This window comes from Triturus cristatus, chromosome 6, assembly GCF_964204655.1.
Source record: "Triturus cristatus chromosome 6, aTriCri1.1, whole genome shotgun sequence".
NCBI lineage: Eukaryota > Metazoa > Chordata > Amphibia > Caudata > Salamandridae > Triturus > Triturus cristatus.
In genome coordinates this window covers 74488611-74509556 of record NC_140589.1, presented here as the reverse complement: position 1 = coordinate 74509556, position 20946 = coordinate 74488611, and the positions used below count along the sequence as shown (strand labels likewise).

At 47.0% G+C, this 20946-nt stretch overlaps 1 protein-coding gene across 3 annotated transcripts in view; it reads right to left on the bottom strand.

Moving 5' to 3' along the window:
* MDGA1 (MAM domain containing glycosylphosphatidylinositol anchor 1) overlaps positions 1–20946 on the bottom strand; it is a 1057897-nt gene that overhangs the window by 432539 nt on the left and 604412 nt on the right. For all 3 annotated transcript variants that reach the window (XM_085610244.1, XM_085610245.1, XM_085610246.1), the window contains exons 9-10: positions 12207–12476; positions 10834–10985 (exon numbers count right to left, since the gene is read on the bottom strand). In XM_085610244.1, the coding sequence (XP_085466370.1) occupies positions 10834–10985; positions 12207–12476 (422 nt within the window). The remainder of the gene's footprint in view (positions 1–10833; positions 10986–12206; positions 12477–20946) is intronic.

The window sequence follows — 20946 nt, the reverse complement described above, 5'->3', positions numbered from 1 at the left end:
GTCTACCGAGCCCCTGGTCACCCTGAAGTGACCCAGACTCTGTCCCCTCTGCTTTCAGCTTCTTCTCACCCCGGATCCAGGCTTGGATTCCACCGAACACTTTTCATCTTCCCGGCAGCAGCACTTGTTTGAGTCACGCCATTAAAAACGTCAAAGGTTTCCGACACCACTTGACTCCTATGCACCCGGCTCCCCTGGGATAGGTAACACGGGTACCTCGGTACTCACAAGGGTGATGGCCTTAGAACCTTCTATGTTCCAAAGGGTTTGCTTGAAGTCCTCTCCGAAGTGTCCTTAAACTGTAATTTTCCAACCGCGCCTTTCCCATAAAGTTGTACGGAACTCGCGTCTGTGTTCTCACACTGCACCCGTCCTCCGTGGGCTCCCTGTGTCACTCCTTTGGGTGGTTTCTTGGGGTCCCAGCGTTCTACATGCTCTAGACACCGTGTCAAGTGAAGTTGTTGTTGTTATACCATTTTTTTAGTATATGGTTCGGTCTCCCCTGGAGCCCACTGTGTATTGTGCTATTTACTGTCGTTCTATTGATTAAATTTTGGGTGCCTTGTGCTCTAATCTCTTAAAGAGGTTAGTAGAGAGTGTTTAGTAATAAATACATATATTTTATATATCTCTGGTGTGGTTCTCCTTTCATTTAATTATTCAGGAGGTTCTGATCTGGTAAAACAAGCTGCTTTACATTCCTTCAAGACTTACCCTGAAGGCTGCTCTCCATAGCCACCACTAGGCTAGCTCTCAATAAAGGTTGTCTTTAACCTAATCATCAATAAGGGTCGTTTGGACTGGTGCAAGGTGCCCACTTTAATTAGTGGACAGCATATACCAGGCCAACTTCTCACAGGAAGGAGATATTTGGTGATATGGCGAAGAGTGCAAGAGGAGAAGCAATGTGCTTGAAGGTGAGAGAAGACAGGGTGATGCAGGAAAAGACCTCGTGTGTGGTGTCTACAGAGTGAGCGCCGTGCGGTCCTAAGGAGTCCCCCACCAGAAAGCTGTGAATTGAAGTAATTAGAACTCAGTAGCTTATAGCTCACAAATTAGAACAGATTCATATTCCAAGGATCCTTATTGAGGGAGAGAGTGTCGGGGTGCCGGGAGGAAAAGCAGAGGTGAAAGACAGGGCGCTAGGAGCAGGGGAGGCGGGAAAACAGATGACCTACGTTTTGGAAGAGTTGATCATGCGGGAGGTAACAACCATGTTGCGAGGCAGTCATAGACTTTGTTCAAATATAGAATGTGATAAAAATAGGACCATGGTTTGTGTATCATCCATACGAAAGTGATAAGCGAAATAAAAGAAGGAAATGACGTCACAAAGGGAGGTAGTATAGATGTTAAGAGGGTGCCCAGACAAAAGTCACAAGAAACAGCAAATTACAGATACTTGGATTGAGAGAATCTGAGCATGACTGTTGAGGAGGCAAACATCTCCATTCCCATGCCGGTGATGCCTGTGGAGGTGAGCGTGGGGTGGGGATGAACAGCGTCAAAGAGGGCATACAGATGAAAGAGCATGAGGGTATGGGAGAGATGGCTCCTGTGGGCAGCGGTGGTCCCTTGCATACATATGTGGGGAATGGAGTTAGAGATAGGTCGATGGACAAGCGTGATGTACACTGTGGGGACAAAGTAGATTACGAGTGGCTTGACTGAAGACTCTCAAGCGTGTTAAAGGGTAGTTGGCCTTAGTAATTGGGACTTTGCCAGTAGGGTGGATGCGGCATGGGCGCCGACTGGCATGTATGGTAGAGTTGTCAGCGCAATGGGGGATAATTGTATGGTTTAGTCTGTGACAAGGATCAATGCAATTAGTATAATGTCCAGAGAGTCTCATGGAATGGGTCACTAGACTGTACTCTGTACTAAACCGGTGTCCTGGATCACACATGCCTCCCATGATGTCGCTAAACAACACCTCATCAAGAGGGCACCAAGAAATCTTAACTTGCAACAAAGTGTTGAACAAGAACACAGCTTTCCACAAGGTCAATCAGTCTTCATTATCCAGTTAAACCAAACCTTCCACAAACAGTTGTCACTAAACCACATAACATGCAACATTGGGTTCAGATCAGACTCCCTCTGGAAGGTGATACTTGACAACAGTTCCTTCGAAAAGGCGGCTAGGCGATGCAGATAGGCGAAGGAATGACTGAAGGGCACTTCTAGGCAAAGGGTTATGCAGGTTGCAATGGAAAGAGACCTGGTAGCTGCCCTTCTGCAGTGACAACACAAGTCACTGTTCAAACCATTGACATTTGCATAGGACATGAAGATTTGTTTTTGAGGGCACATTTCTGTATGGTTGGTTAGCCCACCCTTTGGAGAGAGCAGATGTCCTTCTTCTTTGCGTCAGCTTCCCTGTGCCAGCCTGCACCGATGCCCCAAGCTCCCTACTCCAACCACATGGATGCCCACAACGACCAAGCTTCATGCCACAGGTACAAGCTGGGATCCCAGAGCTCTGGATCCCACACGACTCAACCAGAGATATCAGACCGCTCTTCTCTCACCGAACACGGCAGACCTCTAATTAAATGAGTTGCTGAAATGAAGAGCGGCGCTGCCAGAGGACCAGGTCCCCCGGCACCAGCAGCAGCAGTTTGCGACATTTAGAACCTGGCCTGCTGCCTGGCATATGGAAATGTCACCTCATGTCTTGATACGCCACCCAGTCCCGCCAGGTCTGGAAGCGAGAGCTGATAGCGGCAGCATTTTCAGTCAACAAGATGCTCACAAACAATCTACACCTACGTTTTTTAGGGACACTTATTCTAGTGAAGGGAGTCTCTTCGCTCTAGTGAGGGTCCTCCTCGTGCTCTCCATCTTGGGAGGATGACGAGCAGGGTCTAGCGTGCCGTGATGGTCTTCATCAACCCGCTCAGATCCATTCATGTCCTAGAATGTTAGCAGTCAGTAGGCAAGGAGGGTATCTGGGTCAAGCGAGTACTCGCAGGTAGGTATTTAAGAAATGTTGGGCATTCATAGTGCACATTAAAAACACAACCCACAGGTTCAAGACACAGCATAGCTGCGTCTAGGTGCAGTTTGTTTTCACTGACCTTCCTTTAAGCGACAAAATGGCTGATCTCTAGTGAGACCGGCACTGTGGGCGCTGCAGTGAGTCTGAGTAAATACCTGGATAAGAAAGTTGGAGAAATGTCATCAGAGATGTCTCAGTGGCTCAGCACACAGAGATGAAGTAGAAGATTTAAAGATGAATTTGGATATGTGGCTGAATTGAGTGAGAAAATACAGTAGAGTTGAGCAATATCTGCGATGACATCATATCAGGCCCAGTGACATCATCTGAGTTACCACGATGAGATGAGACTATTTAAATGGGCGAAGGCAGTATATGCTGTGACGTAATAGGCACTGTGACATCATGTCAGTAGCCATGTAAGGGATTACCAGCAGTAACATCCTTTCAGCTCCAGTAACATCATCTGAGTTACCATGGTGATATAAGAGAAATTGTATGAGGAAGCAAATACCTACAGTGACATAACAGTCATCTTTTCAGACAGAGTGAGCTCTTCCAGTGAAGTGGGAGGTACTGCAGACCTCATAGTGGAGTAGAGCTCCATAAAATGACTAAATGGGACAGTTACAGGCGCCTTAATCTCACAAGGAGGGACAGGGGCTTAGGAGGTCCGGCATACAGACCCCATGCAGCTATAGTGAAAGAAAAAGAGTATGCTGTTCTATTTGTGGGAATGGGTGGAAGAAAAAGAGGGGGGGGGGCAGAAAGTAAAGTGGGGTGGCGGGCCAAGATGATATGTTAGTAACAAACAGGTGCTAGGTAAGAGGGTGAGTGTTTGCAAAGGGATAGCTCCAACGAGGAGCCAGGGCCCTCCCACACCCCATGGGATGTCATACTTCACCATAGGGCAGCTCGAGGTTGGGCCAGCGCTGCAATGCCGAATGGGCCCCACCGGGGAGCTCTTTGCTGGAGGTCTTCTCTGTTTGCCGTAATGAAGCTAAAGATATTCATGTGGTAGCATTTGTGTTGTGAGTAGAAGTGGGATAGTGTAAATGTGGTTTAAAAATAGCTACAGGATTCTCCAGGGGTAGTTTATTCACTGGGTTCCTGTGCCATGAGTAAAAACACCGACTGGAAAGTCGCGGACTGGAGAGGGAAAAATTATACCCGCTTCATTTCAAAGGAATGTGTAAGGTGTGCAGGGGGTCGACATGTTTCATGCCCTATACAGTCCAAACGGAGCGAGGCATTTTAACAGGACCTAAGTATCCTCATCAACTCCTAGGGGGCGGCTTGTACTGTTTGTAAAAAAGAAGAAAGTCACGTCCCCTACAGTGTGGACTCAACTGTAATACTATTAAGAGGTGAAAACAAGAGATTACATTTTATACCTTCTAGAAAGAAATGCACCTACTTAGGGGGGTTTGATTAGCCCCAACTGTGACATGCCAGGGTGTTCGCTAGGGTAGCGAGAGAGACAGAACTCAGCAGTGCTTAATTTGTAAAATATGAAGTGCCAGGGCTCTGACTATCAGGCCACTGCAGCTTGCACCACCCATCACCTTTATCATCTCTGCCAAAACAACTACTAATCATCTCTCTTGCATGTAAATGCGACATTTCAGATTATTCCAGGCCCCAAAAGCTATAGGAATGGCTGGGGAGGCAGGTATTAGCACTATTGTAATGTATATTGTATTCCTAAACACTCCTTGTTCTGCTAATCTCTAAATTAGGTGAACAGCGACACCATGTGGTAGACTGTTCTAAGTATGGTGTTGACAATTAGGTGCCGGTGCCGAGCACCGGAAACCAATTAAGTGCCGGGTTCTGAGCACCGGAAAGCACCGGCTCAAATTAAGCACTGGAACTCAGAGTGTCTGCTAACATGGAACCCACCCGCATGTGGCAGTCACAGGATGTGTCGGCATCGGTGAGGAAGGGATATTAGTGTGGGGAGGACCTGACGTCTAGAACCAGGCGCCTTGTCACAGTAATAAAGGAATTCTTTGAGTTACGAGGGGGCTGTGGCAACGACACAGCTGTTGTTACAGTTACACAGTGCCTGGAGTTGGGAGTTAGGGTCTGTTGCAGCAACACAACTGTTGTTGCAGTTACAGGGTCACTATAGTTGTGAGTTAGGGTGTGTTGCAGCGACACAACTGTTGTTGCAGTTACAGGGTCACTGGAGTTGTGAGCTAGGGTCTGTGTCCGTGACATGACACTTCTGGCTGGAGTTCTACCTTGAGAGCGTTGTTAACTTTGAGAGGTGTCAGAGTGGCGCGAAGCAGCTGCATTGAAAGAACCAGCTTCTAGCTGCAGGATGTTGTCGAAGGCCTTTAGCTGTGTAAGGGCATGAGGGTGGAGGTGCAGGAATATGTGGAGTGGAATGGCAGCAGGAAGGGAGTTCAACAGAAGCAATTCGGTACAATAAGAAAGAGAGGATCAAACCACTAAATCTTAATATTTCTAACCACAGAATGGTTTGAGCCACCAGAGATGAGCCCCACAAGGGTCCAGAGGGTGCATGGAATGCCTCTTTCCAACCTCCAAAAGGGGGCGCTGCAACACTCACCAGAATGTAGAAGGTGCTGGCTGCATTAGAAAGAGTCCGGAAGTGAGAAGCACGCAACTGCAAACCATTGGACAGATGCAACAGCAGGACCTGCGTTAACATCTGGTCGTGGCCACCACCAAGCAGCTGTTGTGTTTGTGAGAACGGGTCTTTACCGTCAAACAATCTGCTCAGGTACCGGCAAATTACCGCTCAGCAGTGTCACACTCCAGACAGTTGGCTCATCATGGATCTAATGTGGTTTTAATGGGAGCCCTTTCATCTCTTGGTGCTCTGCACAGTTCAAGCTAATGTGAGACTCATTACACTGATGTCGCGTTGGCTGGCACGCTGTGAGTCGCTATTCAGGCTCCAGCCTCCTAACATACGGCCGTGCACGTCACAGCTCTAGGTGTTCAGAGAAGCCAAGAAAGTGGCTTGTTGGTTAGTGAAGGATCGGCAGCATCCCTAGACCTACAACTATGGTATGAGGACTCATCATGGCCGTACACTACGTGCGCTAGAAGAGTGCGCAAGGCTGTTGTACTTCATACAGCGGCAAAGAGATGTGAGTGCCAACTGCCACTAACAGGCGCACTACTCTAGCGGGCATATGCAGCAAAAAGAGTAGAACACAGAAAAATATACATCAAAGACACTTCTAAGAACATAAGAAAACAGCATGCTCTTATGGCTTATCCTTCGCCCTCACAGACACCGCTCGGATCCGCAGAACCAACAGCGGAGGACGCTCCTTTTCGCACATGGCATGGAACAGCATTCCCGTACATCTCAGAACCACACCTTCACTCACTCACCCCACTCACCTTCACTCACTCACCCTAGAACCGCACCTTCACTCCAGCATATCAGGAAGGAGCTCAAAACCTGGCTGTTTCGACTGAACACCCCATCACGCAGCAGCCAAATTCCCCTGCACCTTGAGACCCTCACGGGTGAGTTGCCGCGCTTTATAAATGTTTGATTGAAAGAGAGTCAAGCTCAAAATCTGCGGTGCCTACCACACCTTCCACAGTCTTCGACCGCCTCTCTGAAGTCTACCATGGGTATCATGAGCCACCATCGACCAGCTGAACACTTCCTTATTTGATGACAAGCATGGTATCCGAAAGAGCCCTACAAGGGCGAGCACACACTCAAGAAACACACGCGAACACCACCACTTAGTACAGCGATGACAGCAGTATAACGTCTGGCCACATCCACCTGAGCCTTCGGGTGGAGTGCCCTCCAGCTCTTGGTTGTGATGGCAAAACCAACGAAAGTCACTCGAGAACAGACCTTGGGTCACTGGGCACCCAAAGCATCTCAACTCTGGATCCTATGGATACCTAAGGGTACCTTGCTTGTAAGCCTCCTCTATCAAGGGTACCTGAATGGAAGGAAGGAGGGAAACACAGCATAGACGCCTCCTTCCTTTAATATAAAAACAAGAAAAGGGGACGTCAGATAACACAGACAGCAACCGCGGCAACAATCCCCCTCAGAGATCCAACAAAGGTCTGCCTTTGAGAGGAATGTGCAATATATAGCAAAGAATAAAAGGTTAAAAATGAATGTATATATTATAAAAAATAAAAGTATTATCTGTAATATCCCCATAGATGGCAAACAATGAATGTTCTGGTTTACATTGTGCTGCTGTAAACTGTCTGAGGCGGCAATGGTACTTTGTGGTAAGTAGCTGTGCATGGAACACGTAAGCAAGCTCCACTGAGATTCTATTTTTTTTATTAAAATCAATATAAAGCCGGTTAAAATAATTAACATTCAGAATACACATAATCGTATTGTCGCTGGGCTAATGTGCGAGCACAAAAACTGCTTGACAGCTTTGCCTCTAATTCATATCTCCATATCATGATGAACCGTATGCTGATTACTCAAAAGGGCAGTTGTATGAAGCTACTGGGCTGATTACACCATAAATATTCATATATTAACCCCAGACCTTTCATACTCTCTTCACCTACCAAAGACACACTGCGGAGGCAGGAGTGTACGGATGTCTCAAGAGACAGACTGTTGTCATTTTCTGATTGCGCTCTAGTCTTGTGGGATTATTTGGGAAATATAGACATGGGGATTATATGAATTTAGAGCATTATACCACTCTCATTTCTACAACCAACCTAAGTGACCATCTCCCGCCTCCTACATGAGCCGAGCTCCACAGGAGTGCGCCCTGCCCTAGGAGTGAACGCTGCAGCAGCCTGACCAGAGCAGGAGGGCCGCCATCAGGTGGGTCTCTATGACTGTCCTAGCTGAAGAGTCCCTGGCAACTGATGTCAAAGAAGCTCCCTCTTCACTTGGGCATCCGGGCATGTCTCTGCAGCCCCACCGAGAGCTGGCATACCTTAAAGGAGCATCCAGTGTACAGAAAAACACTTCTCTGTACCCCATCTTCAACAGTCTCCAAGAATAGACATTCCAGTGTCTTCCTTTGTTTGATGACGTCTGCTTGGCTTTTGAGACATATTCTGACATCATTCTCTTGATGGCCTCTTCAAGACTTGTAAGTGCTTCCTGTGTCCCTTAGATATGTCTTTCTTTAATGCCGAGGCTACCTTAGACACAGTGTTCCAGCATCTTCCCTTGATGATGTCAGCTTGGTTTTGAGACCTGCTCTGACATCATTCTCTTGAAGGCCTTTTCAAGCCTTGAAAGTGCTTCATGTGCCCTTTAGATATGTCTTTCTATTAAGCAGTGGCTACCTTAGACACAGTGTTCCAGTGTCTTCCCTTGATGACGTCTGCTTGGGTTTTGAGACTTATTGTGACACCATTCACCGTATGGCTCTTAGGTAAAGCATCAAAAGGGGAATGTCGCTTCATGTGTCCCATCTGGACATATTTCTATTAAGGCGAGGCTGGGGGTGGATGCTGTGAAATGAGGGGTGATGGTAGTCTCCTGTCTCTCAGAGGTCTCCCTGGTACTGCTGAACACTGCACCACCGTTTGTCATTCCACCATGCCTTGACTCTTCTCACTACAACCACAAACCGTCCTAACTTCTACCTCCTTCCATCTCATGGTCCGGTCTGCCTCCTCCTGCTACCTCTAATGTTGCTACTTCCCCTTTCTCGCAATCTAAGAGCCTGAGATTGACCACTCACAACGCACTAACACTTTATCCAATGAGATAGTAGTGCTAAGGCACAGAACACTCCATCCGCCTTCCCTATGTCTCGTACTCTCCTTTCCACGTTCTCTGTTTGCTTCTCATCTGTCCTGTACCCCTAATCGGAATGCTAAGGTATACTGATGTTTCTGCTGCCTCCAGCATGACCACTCCCCTCACAACTCAAGACGATGTGCATGCAGGGGAACAGACTACACCATGATCCTTTCCTGCCCCTAGAATGTCAGCTCACGTCACTGCCATTGTCGGCCATCTTGAATCGCGCCACAAAGTGGTGTATTCCAGCCAAAAGCCAGACCCCATGGTTTATTTTGTCTTATACTCACTTTCCTGCCTCCAAGACTTTAACAACATGCAGAAATACAAATATCACGAATATAAAGTGCTGTCATTGCAATAGACGTAATTATTAAATGCTAATGATCTAAAGGATTGCCTCATTCAAAAGTGACTAAGCATTATGGGCCAATTCGCAAAGCCTTTCCTGGGAGCACTTGTGTCTCACTCCTGGGTGACTTCTCATGTGAAGAAGACACTCTTACACAGGACAGGCATTTCCATTGAACTGAGTAATGCCGTAGTGGTAGTGCGCCACCTCGTGGTAGCACCAAATAACAACAAAATGCCTAAAATGTGGCCTTTTCATCAGTATGTGAGACAGGTTCTACTGATACGCTTTCCTTAATCCTGTACTGAGTCACAGAAAAAAGGTTCTTAATTATGTCCATTGAATAAGGATTCTTATGACAGTGGCCACACCAGCTCTTTACAGACTGACCAGTGGGGTCTTCCCTGCGTGACTGTCATCTCTGACATTTACATCTAGGCCTGGGTGGTAAATTCAGTTCTGCTTGCGGAATTTGGGTAATTTTGTGTTCCGCGGAGAACGCGGAATTGCCAAAAATTCCACGATCCGCGGCTTCGCAGAATTTTTTGCTTGTTCGCGCTTTCAGAATGCGTGTTCACGAGATATTTCCCCCCGAGCATGCAAACAGCATTTGCGAACAGGAAAAAACATCGCAAACGGTCGGAACAAGCAATTCTGCGTGTTCGCGGAACTCTGCCTGCTCACAGAGATGTTTTACTGTTTTACGGAGCTTTGCGCTGCGCGACTACGCAAATTCCGCCCACCCCTAGTTTTATACAGAAGAGAAAACCCCAGACAAGTTATCACACAAGAACCGGAACTGACCTCCATGTAAACAAATACCAACACTGGTACATGAAAGAAAGAATACTGCCAGCACAGCACTCAAGTGCAATCACTGCCGAGCGTTCTCAGACATGGCCCCGAGAATCTGGAACGCCCTTCCCCCTGAAATCAGAAAGAATACCTCAACTGCTTCATTCAAGAAAGAAGTTGAAAGGATACTGATGAACACATTTATGCCATAGAACGCATGAACTATACCCCAGGACATGATAGCCTGCACGCATGCCTAGTTCCCACAGACTATGATCTTATGTTGTTCTACGGGCTGTTGTTCGCCTGGAAACCTGTTTTTTGGCTCATGGGGAGTCTCTCATATCCTTTCCATCCTGGATGAGGTCGTTATTTTTATACATGTCGCCTTGATTATTGTAAAGCGATCTGATACCCGCAAGGGTCATGTTCCCGCTATATAAAACTTTATAAATAAATAAACGCCTAATAAAAGAAGCAAATAGGCCTCTCACACTGGTTTGTATACATGTAGATGAGTCAGTACACAGCCCATGCATTCCTTGCTAATGTATAAGTGGTGTCTTGTGAATATCTATCCATGTTGTGTGCACACAAAGGATCCGATAACAGGATACCCATGCTAGAAAGCGCTCAGGGCTCAATCCCAAATAATGCTGAGGTGAAGGTGTCCAACGTTATCCAAAGAGCGCAAGACCCATGCCCCAGTTTCAGAATATTCACTACCTATGAAAGTGATTTTTGTTTCATTAATTTGATTTACTTTTATCTCATATGTATATGTGGCATGGATTTGGTGTGGTGGACCAGCACTGGAGACCCCTGCCCCAGGGCCCTCAGGGAACACCTGAGGTCTTCTGGTTCCTACCCAAGGGGCCCTCAGCATCACCCAGCATCTTCAGCAGGGGCACTCTCTTGTCCATCTCTTACCTGCCGGATCTCCAGCTTGTACATGGTCAAGGGGTCCACCGCGTCCGGCTCCCGCTGGGTCCACTGCAGCACGTAGGAGTAGTTCTTGGACTGCTTCACAGTTTTGATGGGGTTGGGCGTATCGAAGTAAAACTCCGGGCTGTAGGCTCTAGCTGTGGAAGGAAGACAATGGAGGCTTGAGACTGCCAGGTAAACCTATCTGCTTGCCTGTTGCACACTCTGGGTTTGATGCATTCTACTAGGTTATTGTGCAGAGCTGGTCAATGACAGAGTTGTCTAAAATCATAATTTCATCAGCAAAAGATAGAGACAAACTCAAAGGTGGAACAGTGCCTGCAAGCAACATTTCCAGTAAAAAGATGGGTCGACGGTGAGCGACTTTTCTATGAAAAACATGACTTTTGTGGGAGAATTCTATGACAAAAAAGTATTATTTTAATTTTTTTCAACATATAATTTTTAGTTGGATGTTTCATCAGCTTTTTTATTTAACACAATGCCAATCTTATGAAGGTGTTGAAATTTATCAAATTAAAAAAAAAACCTTCCTAGGCAACTGCATTTTCTGGGCAAGGTAAATACCCCCTATTATGAGTTATGCGGCTCAGACTCAGGTGTAACATGCAGGATTGGTGTTTTTTGCATGATCAACAAATGTATTATCTTTTTCCCAATCATTTTACAGACCTTTTCGCCAGTCTTTACCAGCGGATACACGGGTGCTGTAATTACCCTAAGTGGTATATGCGGCATGAGTGTTTGCCCTGTGGTAGACACCCCAAAACCTCCATCATGATTAGTGCACAAACTCCTGGTCCATACCAAAATCAGAAATGACCTCAGTACTTGTAAGGGAGGGAGTTTATTTGGCATAATTCAGGTTCCCAAATTTCACCCCTTGGCTGATATTCCCAGAATAAGGAATACATTTGACACGGTGCAGGTTGTGCAGCGGCGGGGCTCTGGCATTCTGCACTCTGCTATTCCTAGGAGAAGTGCGCATAAAGTATGCATACGCAGTGATTAGGCCCTCGTATGTTCACGGTGTATAACTGACCAACTGTAGTTACAGAGTGAGGTTTGGACATGCCTGTGTTTGCAAGCATTAGTAGATTAGAGCCAGACCTGTTACCTTTGCCAATGCTTGTTTACCTGATGGCTGGTCTGACTCTGCAAAAAGGCCCTGGTGTTTGTCACATAAAGAGCCCCAGGGCAGCCTTCTCCAGGGCATGAAGCACTTGGTGATTGTCCGGAGATGGTCAGTGATAGCCGGGACAATGACTAAATCACACTGATATTTGAGGCAGTTGGACGGGGTGGGACATATTGTGGGCAGAGAGCAGATATTCCATAGGTGACCGACCGTGACTTACCGGAGACCTGGAAGACGCAGTCCGAGGAGCCCACGTCGTTGGATATGGTGCACTCGTACTTGCCGCTGGTCTCGCGGCTCAAGCTGTCGATCCTGATCTCGGAGTAGTCCTGCTGCTCCACTGGCGTCGTCGTCATCAGGTTTCCCTTGAACCTCCAGACGGCTGTGGCCACCTTCATGGGGCTCCCTTTCAACATGGTGCACCTCATCGTCACACTGCGGCCCAGGCCCTGCCGGATGTCCTGAAAGGTGGGCTCTAGCACCGGGGGGACTGCAAATAATCAAACAGAACAAGGGAAAAAACAAGATGATCAGGTTGAGGGTCTCAGGGATTTTTCTCATTCAACATGGAATCTCTTCATGTCTTGCTTATCCTGATTGGCTAAACCTGTCTTAAGTAAGCTACAGCTTCTACAAGGTCCAAGTTGCGAACTGTACAACTGCGAGGTGGAACAAACGAGCGGTCTAGTTCGCTGGTGTCGAAGCAAGGAAGGCTGCGTCCCTGATCCACAGGCACACGATGAAACCAGGCCATGCCTACGTAACAAGAGTCCTCCTTACGCAAACGAACAACGGCGTTCCTCAAGAACACCGCTTAACTCCGCCTGGTGGTCAGGAGGCTTCTTACTTGGTGAGATACTGTGGAAACAAAACCGTACCTCAATATTCTGGGCTGTACCCCAATAATCAAAACACCCTAAAATTTCAGATCATCTTAAATCTGCCTCAGACAGTTCTGCCCCATGTTGCACAAAAGACCCCTCCCCTGACGTCAGTTTAGCAAAGTGGCATAAACGAGAGTTAGGACCACTCAAGAACTGAGTCCGAGATCAAGGAAAGGGTAAAGGGTTATAGTACAAAAATCTCAAAATCATGTATTACAGAATTAATGACATGAAGGCTCAAATGCAGATTTATACAGAGAAGTCAAAATCAGAAATATTTCAAAGTCCCTAAAGAGCATCAACATTCAAAAAGAAAACAGGCAGCATCCCTAGCAGCAGGGAAAGTTTACTAAATCTCCGAAATCTGTCTCATCCCCCCAAAAACGGGTTCTTATACACAATTCTTGCATAACAAATTAAAGAAACAACTAAAACATCATGGCACGATCACAAGTAACGACTCTTTTGACAAATCAGAATGTAAAATGCCATCATCTAAGTTCATAAACACTATCCCATTTTTAAGGAAGCGCCCGCCGTCTTCCGTGCTACCTCCATCTGAGGATGCTCCAGTAACACCTAACATTCTCAGTAAAGGTTTCCATAAGTGAATAAGGCTAGACTCAGCAACAGAACTACAGTGGAAGGGCCTTGGATGTTTGCAACAGTGAGGAACACTAGAAGTTCATTCAGAGGATATCAGTAAAACTCCATAAAATCAGTCGTCTCCACTTCTGCAGAGCTGTGTGGAGAGAAGATGCGCGGGGACCAGAGGGTGGGGGGTGAATAAAGGAGTTGACGGCAGAACCGCATCAGAACAGCATCCATGTTATCCAATATTGAGTCCTCATATAAATGTGGCACAACTAAATGTTATTCTTAAACACACGTCTATACATCATTTAAACTTGTTTCAACTGCAATCATGTTAATTCATTATTTGCGTATAGGATCCATCATAAAAATCATTCTTAATTTTTATTTTTTCACAAAAGTATAAACCCAGGAAACGCTTCTACAATACCCAATGAAAAGCTGTTCCTGCCGCCTGGCACTGCTTGCCCTAATGTACCAGTTTAGTATTCTGTGAGCCACAGCAGAGGAGCTTTTCCCGCCCTGTGGTAGACAAGGAATTAGCAGGTCCTGGTCTTGGTGCCATGCACGGGGACGTCAGTGGTGCCTCCTAAGACCAGCCAAGTTGTGAGGAGTTTGGGAGCTCCGCCCACTACCAGAAAAGGTGCCGCAGAGGTCGCCTTTGGATGTTGAGGGAGATGCTGCAGAATCCCACACCATCATGGTGGTGTCCCTGACTGATGCTCGATTGGAGATCAGGGTGGCCACGGTGCAGAAAGGCTAGACCGACAGCACCAAATGTGCATTCTTGTGGCTAAGTCTAAAACATGCCGTGCCGCAGAGCTGCCCAAACATTTTAGAGGCATGACCCACTTTTTAGAATGACAAGCCTTTGCGATGCACCTAGCTTTAATGGACGTGTGGTGGGGCTGTTTTTTAATGTGACTGAAGCATGGTGTGGCAGCACACCACCATTTGCACACAGCATATTTTCCACTGAAATGGCCTCTAAATTTGCACGGACATACAGTTTTACTGACAAAGGTATGTAGCTGTCAAAGGATAATGTGTGGAAATCACTTTTTAGCGAATGTTTATCATTTTTGCTTCACCAAGAGAAGTGTATTAATTTGTTTTGATCCTATTAAGATCTTTGCTTCCTTAACACTACAGAATTACAAAAACAATGTGTTGCATTTATGGTTTCCTAACTCCTGAATGTATACAGTTAATTTGCAGGCATTTACATTTTGTTGTGTGTTACAAAAATGACATCCTACAGCCTTTCCCAGGAACAGAAAATATTGCTTGCAAGAGCCCAGAAAGAGAGTCAGTAGCACCACAGCAGAAGGGGAGGCTAGTTCAAGCCCCAGGAGAGGGGGGAGGAAGGTGTTCTTTATTTTAGTAGGAGTTTACCCAAAAGGGAATGTTGGAACTGCAGAAGTGCAGGGGGCGCACATGCTCACCAAGGGTCCCTTTGGTGTCTTAAGGAATGCAATGGGCAGATCCAAGACTTGTGGTTGAAAGCCTCCCTGAGGCCTAGAGGAGAAACCAGGAGTGACTTTCCCAGCATCAAGAAATATTGACCTTCTTGATTGTAGCAGAAAGGCCTTTGAGCAGTGACAGGAGTTCCCAAAAAGAACTCTAGCACCAGTAACTCCCAGTATGAAGCTTACCTACTCTTCCACTGACCGTCCGGACTCTGTTAGGCAAAAAATGTGCTGGTAGGTTTTCCTTGTTTTACTGCCTGGCTCATGAGTGGCCTCTAGGGGCCATGTTTGTGCAGTGCACATAGGCTGTCAATGATTGTTACAGCTCCATTGTTCCTAAGGTCATTTATTGATCACATTGCCGCATAGCCATATCTTCAGTTCACCTTCTCCGACCTGAATCGTTTTTGTGTCTTTGTGCTTAATGTTTTATTTTCAGAAATTGGTTTGAGAATTTGCTTCTGTTGTATTCTTTACTTTTATCTGGGACTGCTTGCTACTTGTGACATAGGTACCAGGCATTACACAGAGATTCATATTGGACTGTATTTTGGCCTAACCAAATTGTGTTTATTAAGTAGACAGGAGTATCCGTCTCCCACATTCATTATCCACATTCTGCGGCACCGTAGTCGTCCAACAGTAGTAAGACTGAAAGCTCATTCTCTCGGCTGGAAGTACCAGCAGACAGGACTGACAACTAACAGGGGTCAACCACCGCCATGAAGACATCTAAAGAGACTGACACTCCACAGACAATACCAACAGCATCCTTTTATTGGCTGGAAGTAAGATCAAACCCACCGTACTAGTCCTCATGCAGACGACAGCACCTTGGGGGACACGGAGAACATGGAGTACGAGAGGAAGAACCAAAGCCACTCAGGAAGATGAAAACATGAGCGCACACACACAGACACCAGGCTAACAGGAATAAAACAATCTCAAGAAAAAACACCAATCAACAATGGATGCAAAATCACCAACTGAGGCTAGCCAGACCTAAGCCCCAGCAAGAGAAATCTAGAGTTGGGCTAACACACTATAAGGCACTGATTGCCAAACATCACTAAGGCACCAACTGCATTGGTGTCCAAAGTAATACATAAAATCAGTATAAGACAACAGTGAACATCTATACGAAATGTAAAAACAGGTAGATGACGGAAATGCAGGGGTGCAAGGAAAGTCAATGGAAAGCAGTGGTTAATTTGTAAAAACAATAAGTGTTTGGGCTCTCATCAGGGGGCAGCTTGCACCTGCCCATTTCTCCTCTTAGCGCCACCTAAAGCAAAACCAACTACTAACCACGAATGTGGGGAGAGGATGTGGCGTAATGGCCAGAGCTGCAGACTTCGAAAAGGGGTTACCAGTTTTGAGTCTCAGCATCGGCTCAACATCCTGGACAAATCACTTATCCTCCCCATAAATGAATGTGTCCTTAACTGGTGCTCATGAAAAGCGACGGTTTTTATTGATTAAGTGCTGGTGCTGAGCATCAGAAACCACCGGCTCAAATTAAGCACTGCTGGAAAGGGATTTAAGGAGAGGCAAAGGATGACTAAAAGAAAAGCACAGACACAGGGATCTATGTTCTCTGTGATCCTGCATTGTTGATGGCGTAGCTGCAGGGGTAGCAAAATGCAAAGAAAATGCAAATCTGTCATGTTGTGCTATGTTTTAGTGTAAAATGAATCCTCACATCAACTTTTGACTCAAGGATGTACTTAAACAGTATCTGCCCCAAACAACAGGTGCTTGCATTCTTATGTTCCTGTGTGTTCTCCGTATATTTTTACCTTACATTGGCATAGATTGTACAATACGCAGTTCATTTTTACCTCGAAAGGTGTATATCCAGTTTCCACGCAAAGTGACGCAATTTCGCGTAACACGCGTTATTAGCGGGATAACGCCGGCGCGATTTACGTTTCTACCAGACTTGCAGTAGCAATACCCAAAGTGATACCTCAAAAACAGAACTTGAGTAAGAAAACTTGTGATCTCTACAGAGATGGAAATACAAGCCCTAGCGAGGGACTGGACGCTGGCTGCCGCAGCACAAGGGTCAGTGATGCCGTCCACGTGAGGCTGGGTCCACGGATGCCACACGCGACACTGTCCAGTCCAGACCTTTTGTAAGAGGATGGAGGCCTTCTTGGCTGCAGGCCACATCTGCACCGTTTTATCTTTCACCTTCCTGTACCTGTCTTGTTCCTGACTTCACCCTCGCTGCCCGGGCTCCGGTCGCCATAATTTGTCAGTGACATGACTGTGTGCATGCCAACCCTCTCCGCATCCCGCTCCTACAGGCACAGAAGGCGGCAGATCGGCTAATTCACAAAAGATGCCGCGGCAGCCAAGCTATAATCACTCACACCTGCGAAGAAAGCGAGGGACAAAAAGCCACTCTGTCCACTCCATCATCCCCAGATCCTTAATGTCGGGCGAGGATTAATCCATCAATCTTCCGAGCAGCGGAAAAGCGGGGCGATGTGCGTTGAATACAAGCACTTACTGCGCCATTAACAGCAGCACAGGCCGAGACAGGTGAAACCGCGGCTCTGATAGCGTCTTCATCCCGGCTGGGGCAGATCTGGGCTGGGCAGAGGGGCCACAGGGAGAACCCCGAGATGGTCGGCAGCTTCAGCGCCCTAATGGAGTTAAAGATATTCATTCAGAGCAAGGGAGCCACTGACTCTACTCTACTCACCCTTTCTGGGGCAGATCTGGGCTGGGCAGAGGGGATACTGGGAAAACCCCGAGAGGCTCGGCTGCCCCAGGGCCCTAATGGAGTCAAAGGGCCCTGATGGAGAGAGCCACTGGCTCTACATCATACTCTCTGGGGCAGATCTGGGCTGGGCAGAAGGGCTACAGGGAAAACCCCGAGAGGGTCGGCTGCTTCAGGGCTTTCTGGACTGAAAGATCTTCGGATGGAGCCAGGGCGCCCGGCGGAGAGAGCCACTGACTGTGACAGCTGAATCATCCTGGCAGGGCACATCTGGACTGGGCTGAAGGGATACAGGGGAAACCCCGAGAGGCTGGACTGCTTCACAACTCCATTTGGTGAAAGGATTCCGGCTCATTGAGCAGTCGTGAAAGCGTCTGAGGTTGTAGCGCCCGCTGTCCGGCTGGTCCTGGCTACTACTCATGCAGTGGGCACCATGGCCGCCACTGGAGAATTGGAGTATTGAATGATTGTATTATGGGTCTTCAAAGCCACCTATGACATCTACATCTATTTATACAATATATGTGGAAACATTAGATATCACATTCATTATCTTAGGGAGAGAGGTTCCCCTGTTCCTCAATGCACGTGGAGCGCTTCAGACACCTTCCCTGATAAGTGCAACTCTGGGCTTCTAGCTGCCAGGCCTCGCCGGCTGGGCACATCTCGCCTAGCTAAGGCCAGCCCAATCGAGCTCCAGTAGTCATTCTGACGGGAAACGGCCACTACAACGCGGCCGTTTCCACGCATAACAGTAACCACGCCTGCATTACAACGCATGCATGGTTACCACGAAAAGCCTTTACCACGCATACCTTTACTACGAGATACGTAGTAAAGGCATGTGTGCTAAAGGTAATATTTAAAAAAGGGGGGTGGGGGGTCTCCCACCCACAAAAAAACCCAAACTTGATTCCATCGATTTGGAGGCAATCAGCGTCGTTAGAGGAAACGGAAAGACACTTCCGCTTCTTCTTTACGACGTGCGACGCAGATCGGAAGAGGTTCCAGAGAAGAGAGGACGTAGCGAGGTAAGGGGGAATTTAGTTTAAGTAATTAATGAGGGGGACGTGTAGCGAAGGGGTAAATTTAAGGGTTTGTGGGTGGGGGAATCGCACAGGGAAGCATTTTTAATGTTGAGGGCAGGGGAATTTATTAGAAGAAAAAGGGGCAGGGGGTATTATTAAAAAAAAAAATAATTACCACAAAAATGCCTTTACCGATATGCGTGGTAAATGCATTTTCGTGGTAAATGTTATTCGTGGTAACGGCATTCACGTTGTAACGCATGCGTAGTAAAGGCATGCGTTGCAACGGAATGTGTTGTAATGACATACAACCCATTCTGACATATGATAATTCCATACATCAGCGTGAGGTGAACGCCTCACCCCAGCCTAAGGATGGAATGCAATGCTAATCAGCGGGAGGTGACCCGGCATCGCTCCCCTCCTCACATACCTTCAAGGACATCAGTGAGAGGTGAATTTCTGTCATGCTCCTCCTCATATAATGTTATGGGTATGATCCAGGGCCGTTTCTAGGTGTTTTGCCGCCCTAGGCGAGAATTGAAAAATGCCGCCCCCTCCCTTTTACCACCATCACTCTCTCCCCCTGTTATCTAGACTAGACGAATTAATGCATTAGATATAAAAAGAACTTTTATTAAAAACAAAATCCCCCCTTTTGCCACCCTAGGCAGCCGCCTAGTCTTGCCTAATGGTAGAAACGGCCCCGTGGTGATCACTGTGAAGGGAAGGCCAGCCCGCTTCTCCTCGGATCATGTCAGGGATGTCAGTAGGAGGTGAACACTTTTCCCTCATCTCATGATGTAATATCATAGCTGTCAGTGGGAGGTGAACACCTGTCTCCTCATCTCATGATATAATCTTGTGGATACCCTCCCCCTCCCCCGCTTGTGTCATGGACATCATCAGCGGTGAACGCCTACCCCTCCCCTCCTCATAAGATGTGCAGATCTGGGTCCAGTATATCCTGCCTCCCATCTTCCAATGGATTGGCCACCAGCCTCGGTAACCAGTACATCTTTTCACAGAAAGTCCAAAACACAGCCCTTGAAGCAGATTCAAACCTCAGGTTAGGGCCACAGCAATGAGCGCCCTTAACCAGCTGCATCAATTTCAAGGGGCCCCCCCTGAACTGCCCTAGTGAACATGATCGAGGCGAATGTTTCACCTCATTTGTATCAGTTTAACGCTCAAATGCAACAATAAGCAACAGAACGATGACCACTCAACGTTCGCGAAGTGCCCTCCACTGCGCGGCAATATGCGTCACTACATATTTAGTCACTTTTGACGCGCTAGAAACACATTTTTTTGTTTTTTTAATCTACTTCTTATACAGCAGATGAGGATGGATTATGTGGCAAATGTGGCAAAATCCTTAATTATATGGTAAATGCAGCAGCAGCAAATCCTTTCTCACTCTCTGTACTCCAGTAAGATTGACAGATAGTTCAGTTGACAAAAAACCTCTAACTTTGCAGTTAGATAAACAAAAGTAAACACCAATCTCTATGTTAAAAGAAGAAGCAGCAATATGTCAGAATACAGGCCCTGATATTTGACCCCTGTCTTTGAGCGCACAGCAAATATGACAATATAAAAACTAAACTTAACGGCATCTTTGTTGTTCATTCACCTTCCGAACTCTAGCATTATCATTTTGGGAGTGATGCAGCTCTGCCCCCCGCCCCCCCTGCCTAGCCCCCCGCTTCCCTACTTCCAGCACCTATGTTTGTTGTGCCAGAATCTAGCGGGGGTAAATTGCAAATGGTCTGACAATTATCACACATGTGCAAAGGGATTGATATCAGAGGTAAGGAATGTGTTCCTCAAGCTAAGATTAACAGCCCACAGAAGCTTTTCTAGAGGCTCAGAGAACAAATGTATTCACGAGTGGCGGCTACAAATAAAAAATGTGGTGAGGCGTAATGGCCCCAAACTCACCAGTGCAGCACTTCTATCCCTTATTATGTCCATGCACAGGAAAGGGAAGGACTTCCTTCCTGCTCGTGGAACGCAAATCCAACCAATCCTGGAGCTGCTCTCATGTTAAGAGCAGCTCCAGGATTGGTGGGAGCAGGCGAACCCAACGCTCTTTTTGCGGCTGGAGGCCTGTGCCAGCAATCCCTTGGCTGTTTAACAGCCACGGGAATGCTCGGTCTACAGTACGCATGTCGGACTGGCAGTAGCAAGACAGCCGGCCAACCCGACATGGGCACTGCAGGGGCAGCTGTATTCCCACAAACAATGATTC